General features: G+C 38.7%; 1 protein-coding gene across 18 annotated transcripts in view; it reads left to right on the forward strand.

Moving 5' to 3' along the window:
• The first annotated feature begins 1173 nt into the window (after nucleotides 1–1173).
• Nucleotides 1174–16497, forward strand: part of Acbd6 (acyl-CoA binding domain containing 6) — a 178469-nt gene continuing 163145 nt past the window's right edge. For 5 of the 18 annotated variants that reach the window (XR_012438800.1, XR_012438804.1, XM_074047312.1 and 2 more), the window contains exons 1-3: nucleotides 1177–1963; nucleotides 9308–9372; nucleotides 13049–13145. Coding sequence is in view for 11 of the 18 variants with exons in the window: in XM_074047312.1 (XP_073903413.1) it covers nucleotides 1760–1963; nucleotides 9308–9372; nucleotides 13049–13145 (366 nt within the window). In the remaining 7 variants the exon portion in view is untranslated. Of the gene's footprint in view, nucleotides 1964–9307; nucleotides 9373–13048; nucleotides 13146–16497 lie in introns of all 18 variants that reach the window. The other 13 variants (XR_012438805.1, XR_012438806.1, XM_074047321.1 and 10 more) reach the window with 6 other exon arrangements.

Below are 16497 nucleotides of genomic sequence, written 5' to 3' on the forward strand. Positions count from 1 at the left end.
ACAGTGGCTCAGATGGTAGAGTGCCTGCCTTGCAAATATGATAGCCCTGAGTTCAAATCCCAGTACCACCAAAAAAAAAAAAAAAAGGAAAGAAAACGTGTTGATTGGTTATTATCTCAGTTCTGGTTCTCCAAAGGTTTGGGAGAAGTCATTATTTCTGTCATCACTTGAGAAGAACAGCCTGGTTCCCATGAGATGATTACTACTGCGCCAGGGTGTAGCCTCTACATCATAGGTAACTGCCCTCATTTTTTTGGGAGGGGGGGTGGTCTATCCTGCAAGGCGCTGCTGTTCCTTAGGGATAGTTTTCAGTCTCTTGTCCTACAGATGTTATTGAACCCAAGGCGATGTTTCTGGAACCCAAGATGATTGCAAAGTGACTGCAGAGGAGCAAAGACAAATACAAAACAAAGGCAGGATTGCCAAGCTTTTCTCCTGCTTTTAGTTAACTCGTGGGACCAAGTAGGGAGTTAGTGCTTTTCAGCAAAAGCAACTTAGGTACCTGTTACATCCTGTGGTGCTTGGTGTTTTAAGTGCTAAATGAATTTTTTTTTTTTACAACATTTAGGACATAATAGTAACTCTTAAATGTTAACTCTGTCAATGTTACAGATACGGACACTCCAATGCCTGAGGGCAGTTTCTCCAAGAAGTGCCTTGCCAGTGAGGTCCCAGAGGTCCCTTGTAGGGAAGGTTATCTCTTACACGGGGATCCTCCAGAAGCTGACAGCCGACGTGCATGGTTAATGGCTAGGCGGGTAAAGAAGTTTGTATTTTATGCTTTTCCTTTTGACCATCTGCTGGTGATTAGCATAATTCTGGTAACAGAAAAGGTCTGTTAGCTCCTCTGGGGCAGAGCTATTCCGTGTTCTGGGTTTCACGTTAAGGTGTCTTCAAGCATGGCTGAGATCAGAAGATGTGCTAAGGAAGGCGGTGGGAGTCTCCGTAGAGCCTTTTTCAGAGCCCTGGGAGATGAGGGGTCTGCAGGAGCAAGACACGGAGAGGAGTAATTCCAGTCACTCACACGGTAGGACAATGAAGGTCCCATCTCCAGTGAGCCACTATTACTCAAAATCAAACTCTCAGGCATCCGACGCGCACGCGCGCTGGTTCCTGGCACATCATCCGGGGTAGTCAGGAGCGGGCGGAACCTTTGTCCTCAGTTTCCTGTTTCCCGCGACTCCGTTCCTAGTGGTACACCAGCGAGTGGGTCGGCTTCTTCCCCTTCCCCCGTGGCCTGCCCCGGTAACGGGTTCCGGAGTTTGAGACTACTAATTTCAACGAAACGATTAACGGACACCCCAACGTCTAAGAGAAGTTTCCCCAAACAGCGTCCCTCCGGCAAGGTCTCACGTCTTCTTTTCCCGGCGCAGCTCAGGTGCGCGGAGCCGCAGGCGCGTGCTCGGGTGCGTGCTCGGGCGCGCGCCGCCCCGCGTTCACGCCGCCGAGCCCGGCCCCGCCGGCCCGCCTCCCCGCAGCGTGCTGCTCTAGCTCCCATTTGAGCGGTCTGTGGATCCCGCAGTCGTCCGAGGACCCCCACCCTCACCCCCCGGGAATCCCCAGAGTCTGAGGAGACCGAGGCAACTGGAGAGAGCCGGGAGTAGGGCTGGCCCTGCGCGCCCGGGAAGCCGAAGTGTCAAGGCAGCAATTTCCGTGAGGGAGCGCGGGCTGAGCGAGTTGGGGTCCCGACTCGAGCTCGGGCTCCGGACCCCGACTTGTGGGCCAGGCCTGCCAGCCGCTGTCGCACCCGATCTGAGACATGGCCACTCCGCTTCTGCCCGCGGGGGCCACCACGGGCGACAGTGGTGGAGAGCTGAGCTCAGGGGACGACTCTGGGGACATGGAGACCGACCCGTCCAGGACCCTGGCCGAGCTGTTTGAAAAGGCTGCCGTGCACCTCCAGGGCCTGGTTCAGGTGGCCAGCAGGGAGCAGCTGTTGTACCTGTACGCCAGGTACAAGCAGGTGAGGAGGAGGACAGGGTTGGGTGCAATGGGGACTCGGGTTTCCCTCCTCCAAAGGCTGGGAACAGACGTGCATGGCTGATGGCTGTGTGGGATGAAGTTTGTGTATGTGTTTTGCTTTACTTTTGACCGTCCGCATCATTGTGGACATGGAGAAGGTCTGACTCCTGTCCATCCCGGGAGTGGTTTTTATTTAGCTGGTCACCGAATGACAGTTTTTCTGTGTATTTTCTGACTTAACTCTGAACCTTTGCAAAATGAGGATGATAGAATAAGATTTACCATTTATTTTCTCTTGCCAGAGGGGCATATGGAAGTAAATACCGTAATGTTAATAAAAATACTTTTAAGGCCTAAGAGAACGATTGTAATAAATAAAATATTGTTATTTTTATTGTGATTAGTTTTGCGGTACTGGAGTTTGAACTCAGGGCCTACACCTTGAGCCACTCCACCAGCCTTTTTTTTTGGCGATGGATTTTTTGAGATAGGGTCTTGGGAACTATTTGCCCAGGCTGGCTTTGAACCTTGATTCTCCAGATCTCTGCCTCCTGAGTAGTTAGGATTACAGGTGCGAGCCACCGGTTTACTGTGATTATTTTTAAACCCTAAGTATCTTATGTTTCTGTTTGTTGTATATAATCATAAACTTTTTCTGTTATAACTCTACCTACTGTATATTTATTAAACTCTTTTTTGAAAGGCAAAAAAAATATTTAGAGCTAGTGAACATCAGATGAAATAATCCCATTTTAAGAAACTGCTCACTGTGTTGCTCAGGTTGATGTTGAATTCCTGTGCTCAAGTGATCCTCCTTGATCCTCAGCCTCCTGAATCCCCTTCTTTTACAAAAAAAAAAAAAAAATCAATAACAACAACAAAACCAGAAGAGTAGGCAACTTGCTTAGAGTCACATATCAGCCAGAACTAGATTATAGCTTCTAAGGCTTTGAGGTTTACCTGGAAACATGGAAATGTGTGACTGACCCATAAAAGGCATCTTTGTCATTCAAGGAGTCATTGGAGACTGGAGGTGTGGCTCAAGTGGTAAAGCACCTGCTTTGCAAGCACAAAGTCCTGAGTTCAAATCCCATCCCACCAGAACCAAAAAAGTAGTCATTGGTTAAGTATCAGAAGGAAAAATGCTTTATTATAGTCAACAAATATTGTTCATCTTTTATGTGGAAAACACTTGGGTTATTATATCTACAGAGAATGAAAAGAAAAAAGGCATCATGACACGCCCTTAAGAGGCTTATAAGATACTGGAGGAATCTAGATTTAAAGATGTGAAAAATCACTGGCAAGACTTACAACAGCATAGGAAACCTCCAGCTGTTTGGGATACTGGAGGAAATGATGTTCTGGATAATAGACTACTTGTTTTATTTAAAAATTTGAATTGTTTTTGCCTCTCGGTATAATTACCTATTTTCCCCTGTATTCTTTTTTTTTTTAAACACAGTTGTGTAGGATCCTCCTGTAGTTTTTAAATTTTGTTTTTTGTGGTTTTTTTTGGTGGTACTGGGGTTTGAACTCAGGGTCGCATGCTTGCTAAGCAGGCACTCTACCACTTGAGCCACTCTGCCAGCCCTTCTCCTGTATTTTTAAGCAGAATGTTTTGAATTGAAACAAATCTTTATTTGAAGACTGATGAGTAATGTAACTGTCAGTAAATATGACCTGAGAGATACAGCTGCAGGTACAAGTGGTATAAATTATAGCATTCAGTGAAAGTCAGTCTCAAACTGGCCTTGGAATTAGCTTTCTTGCCAAAGTTCTACATGTCTGTTTTCTTTGTGGTTATTTATGATGTCCTAATAACATTAGAAAGAAACCTTTGAATATTGAACAACTATTTATTAAGCACTGTGCTAGGACCTATAGCATGTCTGACAGATGATTCTCTGGGCAGTATAAGACTAATTTTACTCCAGTTTCCTAGAGAACATTATTTTCTTTGGACATATCTTTATTTATTGTCAAATTTTTGTTAGTGTCACGATTCAGCATCTGATTTTCAAGTTGTAAGTGAACTACCTGTCACCTACTTGTCAGCTGTCTCAGGTGTACTCACTTCATCCATATAAAGTAGTCTGAAGGAGGACTGTCCTTCACTCTTTCAAGAACTTCACCTTAGGATGTTTAGAAGTTTGTAAATCTGAAAACAAAATTCATTTGTTATTAGAGAATAAGAATATGTGTTTCCTTAGATATGATTGGGGGGGATCGTTCATAATGTTCAATCTCTTCTAATATTTTATTCTTGATAGGATTCTGAGATAGTGTTAAAATAGCATCTTTGACAGAGTACTAAAGTTGAAAATCCAAGTAATTCCTATATAATGGATCAAAATTTCCCATAAAATTTTAACTTTTCCTGCTTGGATTAACACTTTATTTTGTAGGCTAAATGAGGTAAGACTATTGGTAGGAAATGTTATAAACTGAGAGCTGAACCTTATTTTCTTAGGCAGAGCTCCAAAGTAACCTAGTATAATAGCTCTTTTAGTCAGGTATGCCCATGGCTTCAGAAATCATCTTTTTAAACCAAAGTTTCAAAAAGATCAAGCCAGTTAACAGTGTTTCCTTCTATGTATTAGCTTACAGTCTCTCAGCAGAAGATTAACTAATTGACACCTGTGGAAACCATAGGGTAATGAACATTTCAAATTCTTGTTGGGTTCATTTTATAAAAGCCTTCAGCACTAGCACAAGTAAAGATGCCCTGCATATCCTTCTATTTTAACCTGGGCACACCTGATTCTCTGGCATTTGTCATTGGCAACCTTTGTTGAAGTATTTTGTCTCAAGGACTCTTAGATACATTTTACATCTGTATACCTGTCTTTATCTCAGAGCAGAGTTTAGATGCTCTGGTAAAAAGTGGAATATACCTCTGCTTTGTAGTTCATGATTCATTATCTAATGATTTGGAAACTGCTGTCCATGATGTCCTAAAATCTTGAGTCTTATTTTCCTAGTCTTCTAGATGGAGAACAATTCTTTGAACTTGTGAATTATAGAAGCTTTTATTTCAGTTAGGATGCAGGGTTAGCCTTTATTTTCATCTCACACAGTGATTTGGAGGAAGATGTAGAGCTGGTCTGGTGGCTGTGCTTCATGGATCATCTAGGGCTTTTGCCTTTTCTGTCTATAGTTTAGCCATCCCCTAAGGCAGCAGTTCTCAAATTGTAGTCCGTGGATCCATATGTATCCCAAGATTTCCTCAGGGAAATCTTGACCATAGGTCAAAACTATTTTCACAATAATATGAAGACACTGTCTTTTCTCTCCTGTCATGGTGGATCAAATTGCTGATGTCTTAGCATTAGGTGGTTGCACCAAACTATATTAGTAGTCATATTTTTTTACTACCATGTACTCAGAGAAAACTAAAAATGCCAGTTTCACTTAAAATGTTTTGAAGCAATAAAAGTTATTTATTTAGTATTAACCCTTGGCTTTTTTTTTTTTTTTCCCTTGGCACTGGGGCTTGAACTTAGGGCTTCATACTTGCTAGGCAGACGCTTTACCACTTGAGCCACTCCACCAGCCCTAGTATTAACCCTTGAGTACACATTTTTAACATTGTGTGTGATAAAATGACAGGTGCACATAGGCACTTCTGCATACTGAATTACATGGGCTATTTTTGTTGTTTCTGATGGGACTGGTGTTTGAACACATTGGCTGTTTTTGGTATAATTTCTGAGTGGCAAACTGAACAATCCACTTTTTTTCCCATGGTACATCATTTGTACTTAACAGAATAATTCATATAAACTATGTCTATTCAAATTTGGGTATTCAGCAGAGAATTTCTTGAGAATGAAAAATGTAAACCTGTCTCTTAAAGGAAAACAACTATAAATAATTGTTGCCAGTGATAACATTTGAGTCTTTAAGTGAAAATTTTAGAACTTTGGAAAATCTGTATCTGCCACCATGAGCTCAAACAGCTTCCCAGTACTTAAAAAAAAGTTTTTTTGGTAAGTGGTAGCAATTTTGCTAATGAATAATAAAATATGTCAACATTTGGCAAGTCTGCATAACTCAGTAAACTGTATTTTCTAAATATTTCATGAGGTAATGTTATAGATCATGTGTGGGTAAAAGATCCATTCAAAGTGCAAACCAGACCAGTGGTTGTCAGTGTAACAGAATGAAAACTTTGATGTAAGTTCAGATTCCACGTTGTAACTGACCTTACACTATCACTTGTTGAGTTTTGGTGTAATACAAAAGAATATCCATGGTGATCTGGAAATGCTACCAAAATACTTCTCTCTTTTCTAACAATGTATTTGTTTGGTGCCAAATTTTCTTTGTATACTTCAGCCAAAGCATTAAATAGCAATAGATTGGATGCAGAAGTATGACAATTACAACTGTGTGAGACTTTAAAGAGATTTGCAAAATGTAAAACAGTGCTGTTTCTCACTATTTTTTCAGCTTAGATATTTTTTATAAAATTTTGTTATTTAAGTTAACATGTAATAGGTTTTTTCCAAATGAATATGTATTTTTAAATGTTCATTTTAATTTCTAATATGTACATATTGATAGATATAATCCATATATCTCAAAGTTCTTGGTAGCTCTTAATTTCTCAGTGTGTAGAAGGATTATAAGACCAAAAAGTTTGAGAACTCCTGCCCCAAGTCCTCCTTTGATTGTGAGAGAGAGGCTTATTATACATGTGTTCTTGCCAGGGCAAAGGAAAAGGGGAGGACAAGCCCCTATTTTTTTTTTTTTTAAGGAAAATATTTTATAGCTTTCACATGCATCTAATTCCTAGAATTTAGACAGCAGTTGTTTGGCCTCAGGTACTGTTCATTTGGATGACCTGTGGCAGCTGAGACCATCACTGTAGGAGAAATAACAGATACCTGTATTTATTTCTGCTACTGACTGGTGTCTGGATCAAACAGAACCCAAAACAAAAATAGTAATAACTGCTATTTTTGTGATGTCTTACAGTTTGTACAGTTTATCTCATTTCATATTTCTACCAGTCTAGTAGTTTGTATAATTTTAGAGATGCCAGAACTGAAATCTAGATGTAAGGCAGGATGAAGTAATGAAGGAATGTTAGACTTCAAAGGATATTAGAATTTAGATCTGAGTCAAACAGGCCTGGATTCAAATCCTGACTGTGTACTCAAGATTTACTAATGTGTGAATTGAGATAACACTCTTGGACTTCTTTTATCCTTATGAATTACTCCCCCTCTCCCTCACCCCATTAGTGGAACTGAAGTTTGAACTCAGGGCTTCTCACTTGCAAAGCAGGCACTCTGCTGCTTCAGCCACACCTCTTCCTCATGAGTTTGTATGGCGTACCTCACAGGATTATTGTGTGGCGCTTGAGGTAACATGCACAGTGTTTGATCTGTGGTGATTGTTCAAGAAATACAGTGCTTTTTCTCTTATCCTTTCTTTTCTCCATCCCATCATAACAGAGCTGTTCCTATAGAAGGAACTGCTAAGGAAATGGTAGAAGTTTTTTTTGTTTTTGTTTTTTCTTAAATGAATTCGGAGGTGGATGAAATCATGGTAGACTGAAAAGATTCTTAGAATCTGAACTTTGAGTGAGACTGGAAGGAGTTGTTGCAGCAGGCAGAGATCAGGAGGATCGTGGTTTGAAGCCAGCCTGGGCAAATAGTTCGAGAGACTTTATCTAAAAAAAAAAAAAAAAAAAATCCTAAAGGGCTGGCAGAGTGGCTCAAGGTGTAGGACCTGAATTCAAACCCCAATACCACACACACACACACACACACACACACAAATTGCTGAGGGAAAAAAGCGAAGGCAAGGCATTTCAGCTGAGTGGAACAATAGGAGCTAGGAGCAAAACACAGAACTGAAAGTCCCTAAGGCAGTGAGTTGTATACAGATCAGTATGTTTAAATGAAGGTATTGGTTTGGTTTTTAGCAGAATTCAAGCGTGCAAGTAATAGGAAGTAGTGGGAAGTCTCCTGAGAAGTAGGTAGGTGCTGTGGTGAGTTAAAGACGGTTTCTTAGAGGCTCTGATATAATAGATGAGACTTCATATAAAATGTTCCAACACAAGTAGAAAATGTGAAAATCCATAAGAGATGTATAGAGTAAGTACTATTAAGAGTTCATAAGGAGCTGGTGCCAGGGGCTCATGTCTATAGTCCTAGCTACTTGGGAGGCTGAGATTGGGAGGATTGAGGTTCGAGGCCAGCCTGGGCAAGTAGTTTGCAAGACCCCCACTCTCCCCACCTCCAAGATAACCAGAACAAAACAGACGGGAGGTATGGCTTAAGCAGTAGGACACCTGCTTTGGAAACGAAAGCCCTGAGTTCAAGCCCCAGTACCACAGAAAAAAAAGAAAGTTCATAAAGAGGGGAGATTACTTCTGGCAGTGGCAATCAGGGCCTTGTATAGTTTATTTTGCACTTGTGTGGATTTCATTTTTGCAGTAATCACAATAAAAATAATCTATAATTTAACCATAAATATCATTTGAGGATTAAAAACAGGTATTGACCAACAGGAAAGAAGATTATTGTGAAATTGATAGAATTTATATTGTTGTTAAGATCCCTGAAATTTTTTGTGTGTGGATTTTGGCATCTATAAGTTTCATAGAAGGGCCCTTTGTAAAAATATCTCTCCTGGAATTTGAGGGAGAGAAAAAGCTACTAGTGTTATGAGGATCAACATGAAGAAATAGTATTATAAATTCTGAAAAACTGAACTTTTTTTTTTGTGGTACTGGGGCCTACAGGCTCCAGTCACTCCACCAGTCCCCCCTCCCCCCAACCTCACTGCACCTTTTTTTTGTGTGTGGTTTTTTTTTTTTTTTTAAACTGGGTCTCTGGAAATATTTCCCCAGGCTGGCTTCAAACCTTGATCCTCCTGATCTCTGATTCTTGAGTAGCTAGGATTACAGGCATGAGCCACCAGTGCCCAGTCTGAAAAACTGAACTTTATAAAGTTTTATCAGTTGCTATGTTTAAAAATTCTTCTCTATTATAATGGCAATAAAGGCCATAATCTATTTATAATTTGGCTTATAATCAGTCTAATTTAGAAATGCAACTATTTTGTCACTCATTTTTTTCTGTATTATAGTATTTAGATAACAGTTGTATTATATAGTAAGGCAAAGCTGCCTGTAATTTAAAGTTTGGTTTGTTTGGGAGTTTTTGTTTGTTCACTTTTGCAAAAATGCTAAATTTTGTGTCTTTGTAGATGCAAATATTTTCTAAACTGTAGTTACTAATTATATATACTCAGGTTGAAAAGAAAATGTTTTCAGACAATTCTTGGAAAAATAAGTTCTTGATTTCTTTTTCCCCCCACCTCTTAGGTCAAAGTTGGGAATTGCAATACTCCTAAACCAAGCTTCTTTGATTTTGAAGGAAAGCAAAAATGGTAAGAAATTCTTGGAATCTTTAATGAAGTTGTTGGAAATGATTTAGGTGTTTAGGAATTAGAAAGAAGGAAGCAGATTAAAGAGTGATTGTTACATTAATCTTTCTGTTGTTGTCTGTGCAGAGGGCAGGCAGTTGGGAGAAGGATTAAAAGAATCCTCTTTTAGCTAAGTCTCCTAAAGGATTCATGTGCAATGATGTTGGTAGCTTATAAAAGACATGCTTTCCTTATACAAGAATATGTAAGGACTACTGCTTTGGCATTTTCTCTCCTCCTATGTAGCTGCTAGTAGATCACTACTCTCCCTTCTGGAGGAGTCTTTAAGAGAAAGTCAAGAGGATGGAGGTGAGAATGGGATAAATTCCCATTTCATCCTCTTCTCCTCTAACCCAATTTTGTCTTCTTAACTTGCCATTCTTCTGTTCCTTGCCTTACCCACACCATAGAAAAGAAATGCTTATAATAATTTCTTGGGAAGAAGGGGGAAAAATCCAGAGCCAGATGCTGACTCACTACACTTCTGAATACGTAAAGATTATATTCTCCCCAACTTTAAACTCACAATTTAGAGGTTCCCTCATCTCATTTGTGAGGCCTTATTTTTTCTTAACCTGGTTTAAGTGAAAAAGAGAAATTATATGTGATAGAAACTTTAGTTATAGAAGGAAAGACTTTGCAGCATTTGTCCTGGAATTAAAATAAGTATTGAGGGTAGAGTTTAAAAAAAAAGTAATGATCGTAGAAAGAGAAAGTGCTAAAAGATGGATTCTGACTCTACCTTCTACCATAGTTGAGCACGATATGTGGTACCCTGGACAAGTTAACTGTCTGCCCGCTGTAAGGAGGAACCAAATTTAAAGCTGGATATAAATTGCTATGTTGTTAACCGTACTCTTTAGTTCAGCTGTCATGTTTTTATAGAACATTCTCAGTGAAGAAAGCAGTACTTTTTTAAAAAAAATTTTTTTTTTTTATTATTCATATGTGCATACAATGCTTGGGTTATTTCTCCCCCCTGCCCTCACCCCCTCCCTTACCACCCACTCCGCCCCCTCCCTCTCCCCCCCACCCCCTTGATACCTGGCAGAAACTATTTTGCCCTTATCTCTAATTTTGTTGAAGAGAGAGTATAAGCAATAATAGGAAGGAAAAGGGTTTTTGCTGGTTGAGATAAGGATAGTTATACAGAGAGTTGACTCGTATTGATTTCCTGTACATGTGTGTTACCTTCTACGTTAATTCTTTTGGATCTAACCTTTTCTCTAGTTCCTGGTCCCCTTCTCCTGTTGGCCTCAGTTGCTTTTAAGGTATCTGTTTTAGTTCTCTGCATTGAGGGCAACAAATGCTAGCTAATTTTTTAGGTGTCTTACCTATCCTCACACCTCCCTTGTGTGCTCTCGCTTTATCATGTGATCAAAGTCCAATCCCCTTGTTGTGTTTGCCCTTGATCTAATGTCCGAATATGAGGGAGAACATACGATTTTTGGTCTTTTGGGCCAGGCTAACCTCACTCAGAATGATGTTCTCCAGTTCCATCCATTTACCAGCGAATGATAACATTTCGTTCTTCTTCATGGCTGCATAAAATTCCATTGTGTATAAATACCACATTTTCTTGATCCATTCGTCAGTAGTGGGGCATCTTGGCTGTTTCCATAACTTGGCTATTGTGAATAGTGCTGCAATAAACGTGGGTGTGCAGGTGCCTCTGGAGTAACCTGTGTCACAGTCTTTTGGGTATATCCCCAAGAGTGGTATTGAAAGCAGTGCTTTGATTTACATTCTGGTACAAGTTTTCCTTGCTGGTGATAAACAGTTCTCTGGCATTTTATGACTGCTCTAGCGTATACCTGATATAACTGTTATTGTAAGTTTTATTGTTTTATAACTTCACTATTATTTTTTTTTTTTGGCAGTACTGGGGTTTTGAACTTAGGGCTTTGCGCTTGCATAGCAGGCGCTATGCTGCTTGAGCCACATCTCCAATCCTCTCCATTGTTTTTAAAAATTAAAAAAGTTTAGATTTTATAGCTATCTTAATAATAATTGAGGCAAGAATCTTCATGGAAGGCTAAAACATTATATGAAACACTATTGGAGAAGAATATTTATACAGTCTGACCCACAGTTTTCTTATTAATCATGAAGGAAAAAACTGGCAAATATGCCATTATCACCAGTTCATCAGTCATATTAATGATGGGACAGACTGACATCAGGTACCCACAATGTGATGCATTGTAAAGGACATGTCACTTATATGTTGCTTTTGCTGAAATGTCTGCCTGATTTCAGTCATAATTAATCATTTTCTCAAGAATACTTTGTATATGAGGAAACAATCAGACAAATCCACATTGAGGGGTATTTCATAAAACAATTGGTTTTGATTCCTAAAAAAAGACAAAAAGGCAAAAGATATATGAACACTATGTGTATCATGATTGGCTTCTAGTCTGGGAGAAGAAAGACATTTGAATAATCAGAGAATCTGAATATTTGGTCTCTATATTATAGTATTGGTAAATTTCATGTGTTTGATATAAATTGATATATTTAGGGATGAAGTGTTACGATGTATACAAGTAAATATCAAGAGATTCAGTGAAAGAAAATTTAGTTTGGCACCTATTTCTTATGCCTGTAATCCTAGCTAATTAGGAGATAGAGATCAGGAGGATTATGGTTCACAGCAAGCCTGGGCAAATAGTTTGCCAGACTCAATCTTGAAAAACCCCATCACAAAAAATGGGCTGGCAGAGTGCCTCAAGTAGTAGAGCACCTGACTAGCAAGCATGAGGCCCTGAGTTCAAACCCCAGTACCACACTGCCCCCCCACCCCTAAAAAAAACCTGAGATGTCATTTTCATCATAGGAGTAGAAAGATAATAAGAAACGTGGACTAGGTTCTGTTTTACAGTGGATCAGTAAAAGAGAGAAACCTGGTTGGAAGTAGAAAGGATTGGTAGGGAAAACCAAGGAGGCCTGTCCTGGCAGTCTGCAGAGAAGAAGGAAGGGCTCAGGACCAAAATGTTACTCTTGGTGTTTATGCTATCAAAAATTTCTTCCTCCGTACTCACCAGTATTCTTCATTCTGCTGTCACCATCTCTCACTTTTGAAGATGCTAACCTAAGCCTCAAAATGGGCTTCTAGTAGTTTGTAGATGAGATAACAGCAGAAGGGAAAGATGGATTTCTCACAACTTGAGTAAGGAGTTTGATTCATTTTCCCCAGGACTATTGTTTCTTGTGTGAAGATTAGTTTCCAGACTACCGACATATCATAAGCATAGTTAATTCCTAAGGTGGGAATTACCTCTATTATTCTGTAGGCTCTTTCTCAATAGGGGTGAAAATTGGATTAGGAGAAGTGATTAAAATCTTACATTACAGTGGTCTGTGATCTTACAAAATTCAACAGATGTCCAATGTATGTGTTATGGAAATTTCATGAGAGAGGACAATTAGGAAAAAAATTTTTCAAATAGACTTCATAGGTGAAGGGATAAGTTGTATATTGCTGTAGATCAATGTAAATGTGGAAAGAGAGGGATCCTCTATGCATAGCTTATTGTATCTATATCCTCAAACCGTTGTAATGTATATGCAAAATTTTAATAATAAACAGAAATACACTGTTTATGTTATTTGCCATTTTTGATATTCTGTACTATAGGGAAGCATGGAAAGCACTTGGTGACTCAAGCCCCAGCCAAGCAATGCAGGAATATATTGCAGCAGTTAAGAAATTAGATCCAGGTTGGAATCCTCAGGTAAGACTTAATGATTATACATAATATTTTCTAAACACTAACTTTTTCTCAAACAAATGTTTAAAACTTAAGTTTTGACATAAATTTTACTTTCTCAAAAGATTATGACATTATTGCATTATTTATATGAGGATACTGTTGTTTAAATATTAACATAACCAGCTACTAGGGCTGAGAACTCTGAATTTTAGAGAAACTTTTAAAATCAACTCATTTCAGAATTTGAAAGAGTTTATCTTAAGATCATTGTTATCCTGGGAAAAGGAAAATTTCTTTTGGGTTTTTTTTTAATGAGCACCTTCTGTGCGAGTTTAAGCAAGACCAGCCTGGGCAAACAGTTTGTGAGATCCCATCTCAATAGCTGGATACAGTGGCATATACCTGTCATGACAAGCTACTTGGGAGGCTGAGAATGGGAGGATGGTGGTTCCAGGCCAGTCTGGGCAATGAAGTTCTCATTCTCAGTGGAAAAAAAAAAAAACTGCGTATAGTGATGTGTGCCAGTCATCCCAGCAACTGCAGGAAACATAAAACAGGAGGATTGCAGTTCAGGTTGACCTGTGCAAAAAGTGAGACCTTATCTCCAAAATGACAAAAGCAAAAAGGGCTGGAGGCATAGCTCAAGCAATGGCAAGGGTGATGCTCTCAGTTCAAACCCCAGTTCCAGAGGAAAAAAAATGACTTTTTTCTTTTTTTTTGGTAGGGGTGCTGGGGATTGAATATAATGACTTATTTAATGCATTATTCTAGGACTGGCAGAGTGGCTCAAGTGGTAAGAACCATTAGCAAGAATGAAGCCCTGAGTTTAAACCTTAATACCACTAAAAAATAATATATTATTCTAATAATATTTTAACACTGGGATCTGGTTGTAACAAGAAATTTTATGTTTCATATGCATTTTAATTTTCAGTTAATACAGCTTGAGGTTGTTTTTGTCTCAGCTTTCTTCCCCTCTTTGCTTTTAGACTGTTAGGAGGCATATCATAACCTCAGTATCAGAAAGATAATTTTCATGGGCAGAGGATGTAGCTTAATGATCAGGAACTTGCTTAGCAAACTTGAGGCCCTGGGTTTAACTTCCAATACCCAACACAAACAAAAAGAATAATTTTCTTTTTATATTTACTTAAAAAAAAATGAAATAAGGACAACACTTGTAAATGTGCTGAGTTCTTTACATGTGTTGTTCTTTGAGATTGCCATAAAAATCTTAAGAGTTAGAAACTACTATTGTTTACATTTTAAAAATTGGGACATTGAGGCAGTGAATAGTAACTTGCTTGAAATTAGCAAGTCACAAATGATGGCATTGAGATTTGGACCTAACATTAAATGAGTCAGACGCTCACTAGAGTTGACACTTGAAATACATATATGTACACATATACATATATTCCATGTAAACTTATGTGTCCATATGTGTATAAAAATTCAAGTAGTTATTACTTTTGTCAAAGCTACCTGATAGCCTGAAGTTTAAAATGCTATCTTTGTCTGTGTTTTATTTTGCATTTTATCTTATGTGTTGTTCAGTGTGTAACATAATCAAGACAACTCTTTTGCCTTTTTTGTTTTTTTTGACAGTGGAAGGTAAGTTTTAATTTTGATATAGTACAAGGAATTTCTATATGGCCTTTATCTAGATGTACTGGTTACATTTGCTTTATCATTTTCCCTATTTAGACACACATACACACATACATGTAACACACATGTATTTATAAACTTTTCTATGCTGTTTGAGATAAGTTGAAAATAATCATGTCCTGTTACCACTAAATACTTCAGTATTTTCTAAGACCTTTCGTTATATAACCATAACTTCTAAGAACAAAGACCTTCCCTTATGTAACTGCATTTTAATTGTCAAAATCAGGATTTTCAACATTGATTCAGCATTATTGTTGAATCTTCAGGCTATATTCAGATTTATCATTTAACTTAATAATGTCCTTTGTAGTTATTTCCTAAAGCTGGAATCTATGATCTAATCTAGGTTCATGCATTGTATTTATTTGTCATGTGTCTTTATCACCTTTGATCTGGAATCTCAGGCTTTCTCTTTCTTGCCTGTGGTATTTACAAAGAGCATAGAGCAGTTGTTTAAGAGTGTCCCTTATTTTGGGTTTGCTTGATAGTTCCTTATAATTAGGTTCTGGCTGTACATTTTTAGGAGGAGTAACAGAATTGTATCCTCAGTATAATATACCAGAAATACATAATATCTGTTTGTTGCAATATTGGTGATATTAACTTCGATCACTTGAGTAATGGTGGTATCTGCCAGATTTCTCTACCAAAAACCTCCTGTTTTTTTTTCTTTGTAATTGATGACTAGTTTGTTGGAAGATACTTTGAGACTATATATGTATTATTTTCCTATCAGATATCACTTTCTAATTTTATAACTTCATAATTTCTTCTGCATTTATTATTTAGCATTCAACTGTAAGGAGAGGTTTTCCCTTTTCCTCCCACCATTTGTTTATTCATTGTCAAGAATTATGAAAGGTCTGAGATTTTACCCTGCTTACAAGTTAAGTTAGCCTATTAACTGTTTCTTAGATGCTGTCAGGAGGGATAAGACCCCTGGGTTGGAGCCAAAAGACTTTATTATTCATGGTACAGCAAAATGCATGAATGTCATTTGGTTTGCATTGATTTCTCATGCCCCCCAAGTCCCACAGGGATAACACAGGTGGGTCATTTGGATTTCTGCATATGCCATGGGTTGTGCTATAGGGAAGGAGCACTAAGCTATGGATATTCATCACTTTTATAGCAGGTGGAGGCAAGCTTGTTCTTTGACAGGGCCTGGAGAGATGTTACCTTATCCCTGAAGGTGGCTTGCTGCATGCACAATTCTGAGAAATGGTCTAGGTAGTCAGTGGTCAGGGCCTGGTCTACTGAATAAGAAGGCCTATGGTGGATTGCCTTTCCCAATACTCATGTGTTTATATCAGTATAGATTTATGGATTTCTATCTTATTCAGTGGAATATAATCCATTAAAATAATTTATTTGGCCACTAAAAGATCCTTCAAGATGGCTCCTGTTATTTTCATATGTCCTTATCATTCTTGGAGCATTTTCTCACCTTTTTTTTTCCTGTGCTAATGAGACAGGATCTCACTGTATAGCCCAGGCTAGCCTCAAGCTCATGATCCTCCTTCTTCAACTTTCTGCTGGAACAGTAGGCTTTTGCTGTCATGCCTTGCTTCCATTTTCTCTCTCTCTCTCTGTTTTTTTTTTTTTTTTTTTTTGGTACTGGGAATTGAACCCAGGACCTCTCCTGTGCTAAACAAATATGCCTGTCATATGAGGCCCCAGGTTTAATTTGAGCTACACA

This window comes from Castor canadensis, chromosome 11 (genome assembly GCF_047511655.1).
Source record: "Castor canadensis chromosome 11, mCasCan1.hap1v2, whole genome shotgun sequence".
Lineage (NCBI taxonomy): Eukaryota > Metazoa > Chordata > Mammalia > Rodentia > Castoridae > Castor > Castor canadensis.